We start from the raw sequence: 18,666 nt of genomic DNA on the forward strand, positions 1-18,666 counted from the left end.
CACTGTCTGATGTCTGCCAGCCAAGATTTTCTTCATCTTCCTTGTCCTCTTCTTCCATTTATCTTCCCCTTTATAAACAATTGAAGTATTTTATATTTTTCATTACGAAGTAGGTGACCAAGATATGCAGTTTTCCTTCTTTTTATGGTATCTAAAAGTTCATGTGATTTCCCCATTTGTTCCAGTACTTCCTGATTGGACGTTTTTGCTGTCCATAGGATTTTTAACATTCATCTGTATAACCACATCTCAAAGGCTTCAAGTTTTTTTATTGATGTTGTCTTCAAGGTCCAAGTTTCTGCACGGTACAGCAGTATAGACCATACATAGCATTTAACCATGCATACTCTAAGCTCTAAGTTTAAGTTGCGGTTACACAGTGTTGATTTCATCAGGAGAAAATTTTTTCTTGCCATTTCAATTCTAACTTTTATTTCCATTTCTGGATTGCATTCTTCATTTAACCAGCATCCGAGATATTTAAACGTTGTCACTCTTTCTATTCGTTTCCCATTTAAAGAAAGTGATGAATTAAGAATTGGTTTCTTGCTTACGACCATGAAGTTTTGGTGATATTTATTTTGAATACCATTTTTTCGTTCTCTAGTTCCAGAAGATTTTGAAGATCCTGAATATTGTCAGCCAGGAGAGCTATGACATCAGCATATCGGATGTTGCTGATAATTTCACCATTTACATTAATCCCTTCCTCTCTTCCTTTTAAGATTTTTTGAAATATGGCTTCTGAGTAGATGTTAAAAAGAAGAGGTGACACCGCACATCCTTGCCTTACTCCTCGTTTGATGTTAATGGGGTCTGTAATAATGTCATCAACTTGAACAGATGCCTTTTGGTTCCAATATAAGTTTTGAATGATCCTGATGTCTTTACCATCTAATCCAATTCTTTTTAATAGTGCAATTATTTTAGTATGTTGGACTTTATCAAATGCTTTCTCAAAGTCAATGAATCAAGTGAATACTTCCTTGTTTTGATCAATACATTTTGGAATAAGATTTGAGAGCAGAAAAGAGCCTCTCTTGTTCTTTTTATCTATCAGATCAGCTGTGCCCTCCTCAGGGTTAAATAATGGTAGCATTTTGGCATAGAGAATAGAGAGCTTGTGATCTGGATAATGATATATTCAAAGGAAGAGGTTTATTGCTTTATATAAATCTGTGCAAAATCTGAGCATTGTACACTAATTCCTTAACTACATCCTTAGGAAATTTGTAACTTTTGGAAAAACATTACAAATTTATTGTAACGTTTTGGGCAAATTTTTGGAAGTTTTGATATTGTTATGAAAACTTTTGCAAGTTTTCAAATATGTTATGAATTGCAAAGTTTTGCAATTCATAACATATTTTTTGTGTAATATAACTTATTAATATGCTGGCAATAAATTTGTCCACATTTGGCTATAGTAATGAAAATTTTTTTAATTACATGTAAAAATGTAGTTTGTTCTTAGCTTTTTGGACACCAGTGTAAAATAACTCTTGAATTAAGTTTTCATTAAGGAATTACCTGTGCTATCTGTATTCATCAGATTAAGAAGACAACCTTTTTTTTTCATCATCATCATTATTATCCATCCTCAAATTCCTGACATTCAGGGGATTATTATTATTATTATTACCACGGGCTACTCCAGGAGTCCTTAGACTCATCGAGGGAGGCCCTAAATCATGTTCACGCAGCTGTTCAACATTCTCACAGTATCTATCATACCTTGCCTTGAACTCGCTCACTGTCATAGCACCCACAACAGACTCTGGCAGCTTATTCCACTCATTTACCACTCTAAAAGTAAAGAACCCAGCTCTAACACCCCTGCTAACCATGCTCTTGCCCAGCTTCCATGGGTGTCCCCTAGTTCTCCCACCACCAGTCCTGATCTCAAAAATATCATCTGAATTAATCCTATAGAATCCTTTTAGCAATTTGAATGTCTCAATCATGTCTCCCCTTTTCTGCCTATCAACTAGTTTCTGCAACCCACAAATCTTCAACCTGTTCTCATATGGTTCATTCCATAGACCTGCTATCATCTTAGTCACTCGCCTCTGGATCCTCTCAACCTCCTCCCCATCGAGAAGGAACCGAGGTGACCAAATCTGGGCACAGTAGTCGAGATGAGGTCTTATCAGGGCTCGGTACAGAGGTACAATAACTTGTTTTTCTCTGCTTGTCAAGGTATTTTTCAACAACCAAGTGAGTTGATGAGCTGATTTAGCTACTTTCGCAATGTGCCCCCTAAACTTCATCTCCCTATCCACCAACACTCCCAAGTCCCTGGCCTCATCAATCTCTTGGAGTACAGTTCCACCAATGTGGTATACTGCTGCTAATCTTTTCACTCCGAAATGCATAACCTTACATTTTGTCACATTAAATTGACATCCATTCTCCTTAGTCCAGAACTCCAATCTATCTAAGTCATCTTGCAAGACTTTGACATCTTCTGCATTCACTATCGCCCTACCCAACTTTGCATCATCAGCAAACAAATGAGCTGTCCCACTTAGACCCTTCCCTATATCGTTAATGAACAGATTAAACAGCAGTGGTCCAAGAACAGAACCCTGTGGCACACCACTAGTCACAGGCCGTTTTTTGGACTCTACTCCTGAATAAACTACTCTTTGATATCTCTCCATCAACCACCCAGCTATCCATCTCACCAACCCTATATCCATTCCCATATGTTGTAGTTTACGGATTAGAATTCCATGTGGTATCCTGTCAAATGCCTTTGCCAGGTCCAGCAGTATCACTGTAAACCCATTTCCCTTATCCAGTTCAGCCGTCACCTTGTTATAAAACTTGAGCAAGTTACTGAGGCATGATTTACCCTTCACAAAGCCATGCTGTCCTCTGTACAGTATCTCATTTTCATCAATCCATTCCTGCATTTTTCCCTTGACTACTTTCTCCAAGACCTTGACAACGACTCCTGATATGCTGATCGGTCGGTAATTTGCAACCATAGTCTTGGATCCTCCTTTATGCAGTGAAACTATTTTCCCCTCTTTCCACGCCTTCGGGACTAAGCCAGACCTGAGACTCAGATTAAACAACATGATCAAGGGCACTGATAATTCATTAGCCGCTTCATGCAAGACCCGTGCCGGTATACGATGTACATGATCTTATGATAGTACAATATGCAAAAGTTACGTCATTACTAACTTCCTATCAACAATTTTCCTCCAGATTAGCCTGTTATCTGTCAACATTCAAATATTATCACATCTCATAATTCTATCTTCTAAGGCATTTGTATCAATCCACCTATATCTTGGTCATCCTCTGGGTCTTTTTCCTGCCAACCTGGCAGAGAAGACTTGTTTTGCTAATCTTTCCTCGCCCATTCTGTTTAAGTGGCCATATCACCTGAGATTTGCTCTGCTAACACATTCCTGAATGCTAACAATGTCAAGTTTTTTTTCATAATATCCTCATTTTTAATATGTATGATAGTGCCATTAATGCCATCTGTTCAGTCCCCTAATCTTTCTCAGGACTCTCATAAATGTGGTCTCCAGTCTTTGATCAAGAGTTTTATTTCTAACCCAGCTCTCAGATCCATAAGTTAAAATTGGTTTGAACACTGTCTTGTATATAGCTAGTTTAGTGTTTTAACTAATCTTTCTCTTATTCCATATAAATATATTCAGTTGACTTCCTACCATACCAGCTTTACTAATTCTGCTGTCTATTTCCAAATTTAATTTGCCATCTTCACTAAACATTGTGTGAAACAAGTTCTATAGATTCTCCATCCAGGATGCAGTTGATGTTCTCAATATATCTGCCTATTTTTATTGTCTTTGTTTTTTTAATGCTGATTTTCATACCAAATTTATTACAGCGGATTAGGGTCTGTGCAGTTAGCTGCATGGCTATGTGCTTTGCAACCATATGCCTAAGAAGTGTCTTGGATTCGATTCCCGTCGCTGACGTGAGTAGCTTAGGATCTTTCTCAGAGATAGCCAAGTTAGCTGGTCTTGGGCGTGGGCTTCGGGGTTTCTCTACCCAGTTTATGTGGGGTTTTTCCTCCCACAAGCAGGCAAACTGGCCTTGAGAACTCGATGCTTCTACAGACAGGATTCGCCGGAAGGCATTGGGCTAACAATCTTATCCATGAGTATAGTCACAGTTAATGAATAGAAAACCCTTGACACCAAAAGTAAAAGAGGGAAAAAGGAAGAAGCATTTATTACAGCAGTTATTCAATTTGGTCATGGAATCCTGGAAACTTGTCCTGGATTTATTTAGGAGTATAACATCATCTGCATAAAGTAAAGAGCAGAGATTAATCCAATTTTGATATGAGGTTTAATACAGTTTTGCTTCGTAATGCAGTCCATATAGATGATGAATAACAGTGGAGATAATGTACACCTGATTTTACCTCAAACCATCTATCCTGTACCTCCTACAATTTTAACTGCTGATTTATAACTCAAATAGCGATATGCATTGCTTGATCGAATGTCCCATTTACACCCTATAACTGGAGCATTTTGAAAACAGCTTTCCCCTTCCCACCCTGTTACATGCCTTTTCCAGATCTACTAAACTTAAATACAGATCCTTGTTATATTCCCATGATTTCTCAACTGTTTGTCTGAAAGTGAAAATGTGATCCTGACAACCTCTGTTTGGTTTGAACCCAGCTTGCTCTTCTCCAAGTTTCTCCTTCACAATATTTTTAGGTGTTTCAAGAATATTTGCATAAATCTTACCAGGAATGCTCAACAGAGCATTCCTGGTAAGATTTAATCAAGTATTCTTGAAATTCTCGCCTTCAGCTTTATTCCATTTTTTGCAGATGGGTACCATGAGCATTCTACTCCAATCATCTGGAATTCTATCCTCTGACCAGGTCTTCTGAATTATGCAATGTAGCCACTGTAAAACTTTTATACCTCCATATTTTAGCATTTCTGGTCAAATATCATTTACTCCAGCTGCCTTTCCACATTTCAGGTTTGTGATAGCTTTTTCTACTTCAAGTACAGATATGTATATTCCAGATGGCATTGCTGCTGAGTGTTTTCTATCATCATGCTGTCACTGCTTCTTTCATTTAGCAAATCTTTCAAAATAATTATTCCATAATCAAGAATATCTTTATCTTCAATTTACATGTCACTTTTATCATCTCTCATTCCTTTTACAGTACTCTTTACTCCATTTCTGAGCTTTTTCAATAGCCACCAGAATATTTTACCACCTTTCTGATATTTATTTTCTATGTTCTTATCAAAGTCTTACCATGACTTTTGTTTAGCTAATTTTACACAATGATTTGCTTTCTTACATTTTTCTTTGTATTCCCTAAGAGCACAAGCTGACTTTTTGTCAGGAACTTTCGATATGCTTTCTTCTTTTCCTTGACTGACTCTTTAACTTCCTGAGTCCACCATGGAGTTTGATTTTTCTATCCTTGCGGATTACCTCACCACATGCCTCTCTGGATGAATCAAAGTTTTGGTTCTTGTTTTCAAATACTTTGTTCTTATTGAATTATGTTTGCATATTTGAGCCTAGGTTCACATCTGATTGCAGTTCAACTTTTGATTTGTTTCAAAACTTTCCTATATGTCCTTCTTTTCAATATGAATTCAATTTTATTCTGCTCAACACAAAAGCGTGACCACTTCCCATTTCAAATCCTTTGTATATGGACTGTGTCAATGAGACTTCTTATTACTTGCATCTTCTCTTCATGTGATTTCTGCACATTTTTATGTTGGAAGATGGTGCTAGTAATAACTATTCCATGTCATAAGCAGAAATCTAGCAGGTACTTACCATTTTTATTAGCTTTTCTTTTGACTCCAAATTTTCCCAAAATATTCTTATAATCATTTCCTACTCTGCAGTTTAGATCTCCAACAAGGCTAACTTTTCCTTTTTTGTTATGTCAGGTGCCTTCTCTAATGCCTCAGAAAATTCTTCCACTTCTTCCTTAGTAGAACTTTCTGTGGGACCATAAGCACAAACAGTGGTGCACGCAGAGGGGGGACAAGGGGCTCCCCCCCCCCCCCGAAAGAAAAGGAAAAAAAGCTAGAAAATTTTCCAAAAATCTTTTTCTAATTAAAATCCATTTTTTTTTTATTTATGTTGTGTAGTGTCTTCTATTTCTATACTACTTATGAATTAGCGATCACTGCAGATGATAAGTCATAGGTCGTATGCGATGCGTAGTGTGTATTCTCAAATCGTGTACTCAACTCCCCCCCCCCCAAAGTTAAATCCTGAACGCTCGGCCCCCCTCCAAGATTCAATCCTGAGTGCGCCACTGAGCACAAATAAGTCTCATTGTCCAATTCCACATTCTGATATTACCCACATCACTACTTGATATTCTGTGTTCATTCAAGAAAATTATCCTCATATTTAGTGTTTTAATATTATAGCTATTCCTTTTCCCTGATTGTTATTTCCTGAATACAACATCTTGTATTTGTCATTTAGAAAAATCTTGTTTTTGTCTTCTTTGTTTCGGTAACACCTATTATGCCGATCTGCACTTCTCCTCTTTTGCTAGTTCCATTTCGTTTCCATTAATGCTTCTTATTTGATGGTGCCAATCTTGATCTCTGCTGATGCTGAGTTGGAGTTTGTTCCAGTAGTTGACTTTTTGCTGTTCGCTCTGGTTTTTGATAAAAAGAACAGGTGCCTTGTTTAACCAGGCAATGGTCCAACTGGCATGAAATTCCATCATGTTGTACCATTATTTTGAGTTATGGTTTAAGCCAATAAGAATACAATTTGATCAGCTAAATCCCAAATTGCCAGCCAACCCTTGTTTGTTTAGTATCCAGGTAGATACCCAACAGGTTGCACCACAAAAGGTGAGGACATCAGATCAAAAGCTCTGGTCGGTTCTCCGCACTCTCAAAAAAAAAAGGCATGTGGAGGTCAGAGTTATTCAGCCTCTAAGCAAATTTTTTTTATGTATCCTAATTAGAAGGTGTTCATCATACATAATGATGAAAGTTTTCAGCTTTGCCTCATAATGGCATTACAGAAGTTTTTATTTAAAGAAACTGCAATGATGTGTTTTTTCTAGTGGATTAACAGTAAACATTATCTAAAAGCAATATTTCATTTGTCTTTAATTTTTTGGGATACAATGTCATAAGTGATATTAATATATTCCAAATTGCTGTGAAGAAGAGAAAAAGTAATTTCTCTCTTCTTTTTAAATGATTTTATGAGTACAGAAGAAATATTAGAGAAATAGAACATAAAATTGTATTTGCATAGATAACTGTTTTAAAGCAATTTGATTAGATTTTTGGAACTTAATGAAATTAGAATCAGAATTGTAATACTGTGAGAAAATATTTATCCAATAATATTATTATTACATGACACCTCCACGGAATCCAAAGACTCATCGAGGGAGGGCACCTACTCTACAACTCTGTCTCCACCACTCAATTCACCAACTACAATCATCACCTACACCAACACCATCTACCACCACCACCACTAGTATTTTCACAGACAATCACAAACATCCATGCCCACGGCAGGATTCGAACCTGCAGCCTTTTGGCTGGAGGGCGGATACGCTAACCACTCGGCCAAGCAGTGGTTAAATATTATAACTTGAGCACATTTAAATAAACATTAGAACTGAAGATTAAAGAACTCAAGACAGGAATATGATTTCAAGTCAAGTTTAATGTGTGTTGTTCATGCATGGAAGGAAAGTGCAGGTAACCCCATTTTACATGGGGATGCATTCCAAGAAATCCGTGTAAAGTGAATTTCTGTATTAAACAGAGATACTGTTTTTTTCACATCTTTGGACTGTTTTTATTGATTGACATTTTCTGTTTGTTACAGACAGAGGCTCTTTTGCTCTTTTTTCAAAATAACACAGCACATCTAATGAATCTGGAATAATCTTGATTTTTATTCTTCTTCTTCTTCTTCTGCAGCTTCTCCCACTTAAGTGGGAGAAGCTGCAGAATTTTAATGAATAATGAATTTTAATGAATAATGAATTTTAATGAATAATGAATTTTAATCAACTCTTAGTACCGTAAGCTCCACTATAGAGACAGATGTAGAAAGTTTTTTCCCACTTGGTTACAAAGTAAATTATACTTGTTAAGGAATTATATTCTTATTTAATCCTTTATCCAAATGTAAGCAAAAAAATTTGTATGTAAAGTATTTTCATGCCTAGATTACTTGCATATAGAGGCTGTTAACTTCACATCAATAGCTTCTATATACAAGTAGCCTAGTCATGAAAATACTTAACAAATTTTTTTGCTTGCACATGGGTAAAGAATTAAACAACAATATAATTCCTTGGTAAGTATAATTCCATTATCAAAAATTCACTAAAACTAGCATAACATCAAGTAGCTACAATAATATTTAAAAGGAAATTCACTACAATGAACTATTTCTTTGGTCCCTAAGATTTCATTAGAATGAGAGAAGTCTACATTATATTATAACATCTTAAATTGTTTTCGGTGATCACTTACCCAAGAAAATATTATAATAAGCATCCCTACAGCTGTGGGAATTACAAACACCCAGAAGCCAGTTCTTTGGTATTCAACACCTAAGGCAATTCCTAATGCTCCAATCATGTGAGCAACTGATGTCAGTGAGGGAGATAAATTAGCCATTGCTATTAAAGTTATCCAGAAAGAAAGCAAAGCTGAATAGAAATCACAAAACTGTAGAACTTCATATTTAGTCACACAATATCGATAGGCCTCTGCATCACAAGCATGATAGAACTAAAAAGTAAAATAAATAAAGCTAATATATACAATAATGAAAGGAATTAGAAAGTACTGCAAAATTAAAGAAATTATGGTAAAGAATAAGAGTTTTTATAGTACATGACTGTTGAATATTTTTCATGATTCTGGTTGTTGGCATAAAATTAACAGGATAAATTACAAATCTATAATTAAACAAATTTAAAATATCTTTTTTTTTAGATTTAAAACTTGAATAATTCACAGTTTTTCTTGCATGCTAACAAAATAAATGCAAGTTTACTAGCAAGAAAGGAATGCAATAATAAGACTGGGGATGTATAGTAAGCTGCATATGCAATGCCCTATAAGTTTCCATGAAGGCTCTTAATCTACAATAAAATATGTTCTAGCAATTTTTTCAGAGATGTTTTTTTTTTTTATTATTATTATTATGTGAAACCTCCAAGGAGTCTAAAGACTCATCAAGGGAGGGCATTCTCTACAACTCTCCATCTCCACCACTCAAATCCACCAACTACAGCGAACTGCATCATCTATATCAATGCCATCTACTACCCACCACCACCACTAGTATTTTCACAGATAATCACAAACATCCATGCCCATGGCAGGATTCGAACCTGCAGCCTTTTGGCTGAAGAGTGGATAGTGGATATGCTAACCACTCAGCCAGTGTAGATGACAATTGGTTTGTAGGATGGTTGGAATTTTGACCAAAGCAACTAAGGCTATAAGTCATTATCAGTTTATTTATTACACGTTTCTTACACATTTATTTATTTATTACACATTCCCTAAAATAGCCAGTTTGCCTATTTTAGGGAATGTAAAAACTGAGTTTCCAGGAGTAAAACCTACATACTGCTATACAAGGCCAGCTAACTCACCTTCCACTGAAAACCTGTTATAAAGGTCTAAATAGTATTCAAACTTAGTGAAGGGCAAACATCGAGGCATCCTTCAGTATTGAGACACTGCTAAGTTTGCAGATGACATTTTTGACTACTTGGTAGGTGAAGTCATTCTCTGAAAGATGTCATTTTGTTTTCCTTTTTCCCCAAATTGGATTCAGCAGAACAAATAGCCAATGACTATATTGAAAAAGAGTTTTAATTATGTCAATCAAAAGGCTACTTTTATGTTGAGGTGCGATGAATGGTTTGCATCTACGTACTACTGAAAACCTTGCACTGGATTCTTTGGGTGTTGATTACTGTTCATAATGTTGCTGCTTAATGGAAAGAAACAAGTTCTCTGGATAATAATTAATAAAATTTATTTAATCATTACAACAATATTTCATCTTAGTTACAAAGAAAACAGCAATGACTAAGTCAGCATCAGAAAGAATGTTACAGGTTTAATTCTAGTCAACAGCTAGAGGAATTTTTTCCCCTTCAGGGATCAGAGAGAGGTAAAACTGATCTTTGGTACACCAAAATAGGCTCCTTCTATAGAAGTAAATTGGAATTTTAATCTATATCTTTGAAAATGACTGTAGTACACACAAATAAATAATAATTAGGGATAGGAACATCACTTTTTTTTGTGCGTGTGTAGTCCTCTGTGAGTAGTGTGTGTACAATGTCTAATGTTCTGGGGACATCCACGTTGGTGTATAATGAAGTTGCATCTAGTGAGGTGAGGATGTCCTCTTGGGATGGGGTATAGTGTTATTTATTTTCAGGAATAGGTCGTCCATATTTTTGATCATACAGATAGACGTTGTTAGTAGTGGTTTGATGAGTTTGGCAACAAATTTTGATAAAGGAGCTGTGGTGGTGTTCTTGTAGGAGACTATGGGTCGTATCGGATAACCGTCTTTGTGGGTTTTGATGTTCCCGAACATATAGGGGTGCGTGTAGTGTGGGGGGTTGTGTGTCTCATTATGGTTTTATCTATTTTGTTTTGACTTTTTAAGGTGTGTAGGGTGCTGTTGATTTGTTTTATGAGGTCGGGGGTAGGATCATTGTAGATTTTTTGGTAGGTGTGTTGGTCGTTTAAGACGGCTGTTATTTTGTTGTGGTAAGCGGTTTTGTTGATGATGACTACAGTATCTCCGTTGTCAGCTTTTGTGATCATAATATCTGGGTTCTTTCTTAAAGATTACTAAGAGCCCTATTAACACCAAATGACATAATTGATCAAACTCACAATATCCACCAACTTCTTTAAGTTCAACAACTCCTTATATATTCAAATTTTCGTCCTCCCAGTGGGCCAAAACATCAGTGGACAACTAGCAGAATTATTCCTGGCACACATAGAATCACTTCTACTCCACCCTTCCCCCCCGAATATTGCGGAATATCTGAACACAAAAAAACATTGCAACATTAAAAAGAAAAATAAAACACAGAGTACAGGGAAGACAGAAATTGCAGCTCACGCCCTTGAACTGAAACATATCCCCCAAATCGACAAGGCCATAATCATAGACAAACAAGACAACGAAACAATGCTTAGAATATCCGAAACTAATGCCATAAAATGCGATGAAATTTCAATCAACGTCCACCGCCCCTACCTAATTTCCGAATGTTGGACGATCCAGAACTTACAAATTAAGCCACGTCTCTAGCCATTTAGCGACAATAAATGCCTTTATTTGGCAGATTCAACTTGCAGTCTTGACAGAGCCATACACTCATTCTGAAAATGTTCGGATGATGGTCAGGTGACCGAAATGGTCCACATCCCGTTAACGCTCCCCTGCCCCAGTTTCCCCCAAAGTAAAGCGCCCTTAAACACAATAATATATATATATATATTATTAATACAAAACCCGGGTTTCCAAATTTATTTTTTCCACATCACCCCCCCCCCCACGCTCCCTTCCTTCTCCTCCTCTCATTATAAACAACCTTCAGCAGGATCGTGAAATTGGAAGACATCCTAGTATCAAAACAAGGTATGTACAAAATTTTTCCACCACTTTTATTCTGCTATAATTTCCTTCTATACTCACCCATAATGCCCTAAAATATATATACCCTTTTTTGAGTAATAATAGCCAATGTATTTAAAATAAGGGACACTCATCAGGGACAAAAACAGGCTATAATAGCCGTAATTATAATAACAGAAACTAGTATATTCAACAATGACATGCATGAATGCACACAGATGAAGTAGATTTTTTCAAGAAAATGTGGAATTATTGATAAATGATCTGGATTGTCCGACATGGGCAGTTATTAAATGTGAAAGAAATTTAACAATTCTATAAGTGGGAGAGTCAATACAATTCCCAATAGATCACACTGGACAACCTTCTTTATGAATTTCTAGGCCATATAAATGAGGAGTCCTTCCAAAATGGGTGCATAACTTATACAAAGTATTTTGATCCTCCCAGCTAACAACTTCATCAAGGAGCTTATTTAATTGTTTAATCTATGCATTTGTAAGGTTATAAATAATTTCTTGATAGGTGGAGGTATCCTGTAAATGGCAGTCAATCCTCCTCTCATAGTTTGCCTTATCCAATACCACTACAGCTTTTGCTTTACCACTTTTGAAATAGATATATGGTTCTTTTGTTTTAATGAAAGCAGTTCACGGAATTCAGTAGTAGATAAATTACATGGAAGTAATTTGCTTCTAAAGAGTAAAGAAGCAACTTCAAAGCTAGTTTATTAGCATCTTCACAAGACCCAACAGACTGCATTCGATATGATGCAAAACATCAAGATACAGAATGAATTTAGGTACCACAGCAAAATCATGGCCTTTAGCTAACACACACTGGTCTCAGCATCAGACAATAGGCATCCAGAAAATGGATCGAATAATTTTGTTGTTTAGTTATACCACTGGTACCTTCAAAGAGTAAAAAAAAAAAAAGTTTTCCCATACTTGGATATTATCTATAGCAAGCAGTAACAGCCAGCGTGTAGCAATGCCTGCAATACAACACAAAGATGGTGGCAACAAAACAGAGCAATGACAAAGTGCTATGAGTCTCATTACTGCAGATAGACCTCTTGTAGCTTTAAAATGCTCAAGCTAGACATTATGGAAAAGAAAAAGAGTTTCTTTGCAATTTTTGTTGCAATTGGATTCGTGCCAATTGTGCCAAAATCGAAGAATGGGTGCTCAAATTCTCAAGCAATCTTGGCTTTTCTGTCCTCTCTGTGCTTATCAAGTTCGATAAAACCTTCTCCTGGAAAATTGATGCAACAAAAAAAAAAAAAAAAAAAAAAGAAAAGAAAAAAAAGCTTGAAGCAATCCACAATCAGTGTCTCAAAAGCTAACATGCCTACTGCAGACAACACCATCATTTGGAAACTGACACAATACTAAATGTCGACATTTGCAGGCTCACTAAACAATGTACCCGTGATCCCCAGAAAACTATCAGGTGTCACTGCTTTGGGCCCATGATTATGTGGAGAGGAAGAACGAACTTCTTACACTTAATAAAAGTGACCTGTGACACCATGACAAGCAGATCAGCATTCAAATTGGCCGTGAATGCAAGTCGGAAGGCACCAGCCCTGATGTGCACAGACTCAGCCAGCTCTGACCTATGCACAGCATGAAAAGAGGTGGCCATTATGAAAAGAACTGGAACAGAAATGTCAATGTAGAGACAAAGCACAGACAATCAATTACAAAGAAGGGATACTAGTGAGAAAATCAAACTCTGTAATTAACCAGCATGGAAACCTGATCCTAAACACTGCATAGGGAACATGTGGGACCCATGTGGTTAAAAGCAAACTTCACAGAACCTTCCAGATCCATTTCATAAACATACACAGTCTCAGCTCTAACTTTAATGATGTTCACTTCTACCTTCAGTCTGCAAAACCTCACCTACTCTTCCTGACAGAAACTTAAATCTCAACCTCTTCAAACACTAGTCATCTCTGCTTTTCCAATTACACACTCTTTAACTCCTTTTGCCTCTCAGAGGCGGGATCTGCACATATGTTCACTACAATATATCTTGCCAGAAAGAAAGAGAGAGAGTATCCAATGGAATCTCTCAATTTTGACCTTGTTTTGCTAAAAATCACCCTATCTCATTCTACCAAATTCATATGCTGTCTCTACTGCTCTCTTAATGCCAACGACCACTCAGAACTCTTCAATTACCTTTCCTTAAATATTGGTTTTCTTCAATCCTACTCTCTAAACAGTGAAGTCATCTTCCTTGGAGATTTCAATGTCCACAACATCAGATGGCTGCCTGCTTCCAATTGCACAGATCAAGCAGGTAGCGAGGCTGAGACTTTTGCCATCAAAAATGATCTCAAGCAAATTGTCCGCATGCCATCTAGAATACCAGACAATTCCAACCACTCCCCAAACACCTTCATTTCTTGCTGGCAACTGATCTAAGTATGCTGTGAATGTTGTCTGCCCTCTAGGCCGCTCAGACCGCAATGTAGTGCAGATCCCTTTTCCCATGAAGCAACACAACCACTCACATCCACATGTATGGCATTACCAGAAAGACATGTGGGATGTTCTGTGCAACTTCTATGCATCATTTCTTTGATCAGATTACTGTTTCCAGTCACCTGAGCCAAACTGATGTGCAGAAAGAATCACCAAAATAATTCTCATCAGCATGGAAACATTTATTCCCTGCTCCGTGTTAATTTCTTGTCATCTATCTAAGCCTTGGTTCTCCCACAAGTGTGCAAAGGCTGTGCAAAAGAAGAGTGAATTGTGCTGCAACTCGCTTGCATCCAAAATCCATCTTCCTATACAGTCAACACCAAAGCCCAGAACAGCTGCAAGAAAATTATCACCACATCAAAAACTGATTTCGAGAGAGCTAAAAGCAGGAAGCTTGCATCCTGCCCAAATGGCAGCTGTGCCTTCTGGGCTCTAGTCAACGCCATCGGCCATAACTTTTGTCCAACACTACTCCCACCACTATTACACTCAGATAGTGCCACTGCATCATCACTGACAGAAAAAAGTCAACCTCCTCGCTTCCTACTTTTCCTCCAATTCTTGCATAGCTGATCATGATAAATGTTCCCCAACCATTCTAAACACTCAGTGCAGTGTTTGACCTTTAGCCAAAATTGTGGAGATCAGAAAAATTTTGCTCAAGCTGAATACCGAAAAATCTTCCAGCCCTGATGGCATTCCTCTAACTGTACTAGAATCAACTGTCCTCACAGTTGATTCCTACTTTATGCTACTTATTTACACTTTCTTATTCCACTGATAACTATACTGCTACCTTTTAACTTCAAATTACCATCCAATTTCTCTCACCTCCTTTCTAAAGTAATGGAAAGAACAACCAACAGCCAACTCTTACACTACCCTGAAGACTCTCATCTAATAAATGATTGGATGACCTTACATTGCCCATCTCTGGACAAACACCATGGAAAGGTTTGGTGAATCTCAAGCGATTGCTCTTGATATCTTCAGGGCTTTTGACACAATTTGGCACATAGATCTATTAAGAAAACTCCCAATATTCGGTCTACCCCCTGACTTCTGCAATTGGGTAGCCAGCTTTCTGGCCAGACACTCACTCCGAGAGATGGTGGATGGCTGCTTAGATAGAAGATTCTATCTATACAACTAATCCATGGTCCCAGAAAGCTCTGTTCTCTCAGCCACCCCAGCTGACTGTCACTCTGTACACAGCATTGCTGATGACAGTGTGCCGTCATCAGCATTGCTGATGACGGCACACTGTGCTCTTCCTTTTCATTTGACAAACTCTGCAATGCACAAATCACAACCTCCAGACCTCTAACCTCTGCTGGCTTAAATTCTGCTCTTCAAAAAATTCATCAATGTGGTTTGGATAACAATATTAACTTCAATGCCTGCAAAATACTTCTCTGCATTATTTTCCACAAAAAAGAACCCTGTTCTTTCAATCTTACCCTTGACAATACACAGATCTCTATTCAAGATGAGGTTCATATTCTCAGAATAACTAACCTCAAATCTCTCTTTCTCTCGGGGAAAAAAAAAATATTGCTCGAGGTGTTACTTTAACTCCAAACAGCTCTTAACTGTATACAAATCCCAAATCTACTTGACTATTGAATAATGCTCTCATTTTACATCCATTTCCTTAAACAACTGAACTGCCTTAATTATGTAGGCAAAAGCCTCTATCCATACATGTTCCCCCCCTTTCCACTCCCCAACTTCCATATAATGAAAAATTTCATCAGTTGATAACCTATAACACTCTTTCAGATGTTTATAGACCTCAATCATATTATCTCCTCTTTCTTATTTTCATTACTGTCTGCAGTCCACACTCTCAATCTAGTCTCGTAATCTATCTGCTGGTATAGTGGTTAGCAGCGGTACTAATGATGCAAGTAACATTTAAGAGCACACTTGGGTCGAGGGAGTGGCAGAGATGAAACAAATCCTGCTGAGGCACTTTCCTTAAGTGCCTCTGTAGTGCAATTGGAAGAACTACGGTATGCTGTGCCATTCAATTGGAAAAGGCCTAAGTTCGATTCTCATCGTGATGGGAGGAATCTTTACAGGGATTTTTTTCAATTGAAGGCAAGTTAGCCAATCTCATGTGGAGGTAGCAGGGTTCTTCTCCCAGAAACTCAGGTTTTTCATCCCTCGTACAGAGGGATGAAAAACCTGTTGGTGTAGATTACGAAAAAATAATAAAATGATGATGATGGTAATAGTGGTTGGTGTAGTTGGTGAATTAAGTGGTGAAGACGAAGATTTGTAGAGTTGGCACCCTCCCTTGATGAGTCTTGGGACTCTTTGGAGGTGTCACAAAATAATAATAATAAAAAATATCGATATCATCTTTTTTTTTTTTTTAAACTCTTCTATGCACTTTTTCCACAAGTTCTTTATCCCCAGCAAATCCAGAACACCAAATATGCATATTTGGTGTTCTGGATTTGCAGGAGAGTCTAGATGTGGTTATATCAAGGCCATGTAAAGAGGCCAAACGACTTCTTAATCCTTAGATGTCAAGGTTCATTTCAACATCGCAATTATCCTCCGAGTTGTATTTGCCTATATGAGTTGCCAAAAGGTGTCTCACCTTATTATTAAATTACTCTGGATTTAGAGAAAGATGTTGGAAGTTTTTTTTTTCTTCTCTCTTATGTATAATACATAGCATTATACATGTCCACAAGGAGATGCGTTTTGCAAAGTGACTTTTGCAAAGCACATCAAAACTACGAGATCCCTAGCTTCATCAATTTCTTGTAACATAATCCCATCAATATATGGACCATTGGAAATCTCATAATGACAAAGTGCATAACTTTACACTTAATAACACTCAGCAGACAGCCATTATCATTTTCCCATTGTTTATGATTATTTGAATCATTCTGTAAGCTCTATATATCAGTAGCATTCCTGATTGCCCTGCCTTTTTTTGCATCATCAGCAAACAATTGAATATCTCTCAGTTCCTTCTGAATATCATTAATGTATACATTGAACAACAATGGTTCAAGGACTAATCCTTAGATACACCACTCATCACTTTCAATCTGGTAGATTTATGCCCACCATATACCACTTTCTGATACCTATGCATCAGCACCCCACTTATTCAAGTCAATACTTCAATCCATATTCTCCAGTTTATGCAACAGCCTTTCATCTGGACTCCCATTAAATGCTTTAGGAAACTAAGAGTATCATATAGTGTAATAACATAATTACACTATATGATACTCTTAACTCTTAATATAACATAATAGTGATACTCTTAATATAACATAATAGTGTAACCATTTGCTTTATCCAACTCAGCATGAATATTCTTATAAAATATCAGCACTCTGATAAAACAACTCCCTTTAGTAAATCCATGCTGTTTGTTGCAAAGTATAGTTTGTCTGTCAGCATTTCTGTATGTGAGTTCTTACCAACTCTAAAATCTTCACCATCATTTCAGAGATTTTGAATAGACAGCCAGTAGTTAACACATCAGTTTTTGCTCCATTCTTTTACAGCATAACTATCATACACAATTTCCATTCTTGAGGGATATTTCCTGAGTTGAGACTCAAGTTATACGAATATGACAAGGAACAAGCAACTTTGACTGAATTATTCCTTTAGCTCACATGCTGATATCTCTTCTGGCCCTATTGCTGAATTGATATCCAGGTTATGCAACAGCACTTGACTCTCATTCTTATGCACCTGTATCTCTTTATCTATTATTATTCATCCACATTCATCTTTTCTTCTCTTGCAGCATAGTGATAAAATTCTTTTGGGCTGCCTTTAGTCTGAGCAGCCAATTTCTTTTCATACTCCAACTTAGCTTTCTGTGCAAAATGGTGCTTAATGAGGTCCCATTTCACTCCCACTGTATTTGTTCTTTTTACTTTTGGAACATTCCAGCACCATTTCAAAGCTTCCAAGGCATTGCTGATATACTTCCCATTCAATAACTGATATCATGGAACTGAACACAGTATTCTCCTGAGTTTTTTTTTTTGTTTTTTTTTTTAGCTTTGTAGTTCAGCATGTAACCTGTCCTAATTGAAACATCCATAGTTAGCTACTTCCTAGAATAGAAAGGCATGATTGCAATAAACCTACTGGTAACAAAACATTCACATTCTTAACTGACACACCTAATGATGCTATGATCAAATCTAACATTCTTTGATCCTGAGTTCCTTCTTTCATGTGCTTCTTGAGAAAGTTGTCTGGTAACAGCTCAGTAAATTCACCTTCATCCATATCATGAGATTTCTTTTCTACTCACTTAATGTTTGGATAATTAAAGTCACTTATAATGATCACTTGTTTAGCACCTTCAGGGTAGGAAGTTTTTTTTTCACTTGGTTAGACTATAATAAATTTAGTTTAATCCTTTATCCAAGTGTAAGCAAACTCGCGCCTGAAGTATCTTCAGGAGTGAGGCAACTGG

The 18,666-nt window shown here is 36.9% G+C and overlaps 1 protein-coding gene across 1 annotated transcript in view; it reads right to left on the reverse strand.

Annotated features, from left to right (window-relative positions):
* Nucleotides 1–18,666, reverse strand: part of LOC150108188 (post-GPI attachment to proteins factor 6-like) — a 256,316-nt gene that overhangs the window by 11,048 nt on the left and 226,602 nt on the right. The window contains exon 12 of the mRNA XM_090390640.1: nt 8,532–8,792. Within this exon, the coding sequence (XP_090246766.1) occupies nt 8,532–8,792 (261 nt within the window). The remainder of the gene's footprint in view (nt 1–8,531; nt 8,793–18,666) is intronic.

Source organism: Typopeltis vanoorti, chromosome 3 (assembly GCF_054136105.1).
Source record: "Typopeltis vanoorti isolate ZY-2024b chromosome 3, IOZ_Tvanoo_1.0, whole genome shotgun sequence".
Taxonomy (NCBI): Eukaryota; Metazoa; Arthropoda; class Arachnida; order Uropygi; family Thelyphonidae; genus Typopeltis; species Typopeltis vanoorti.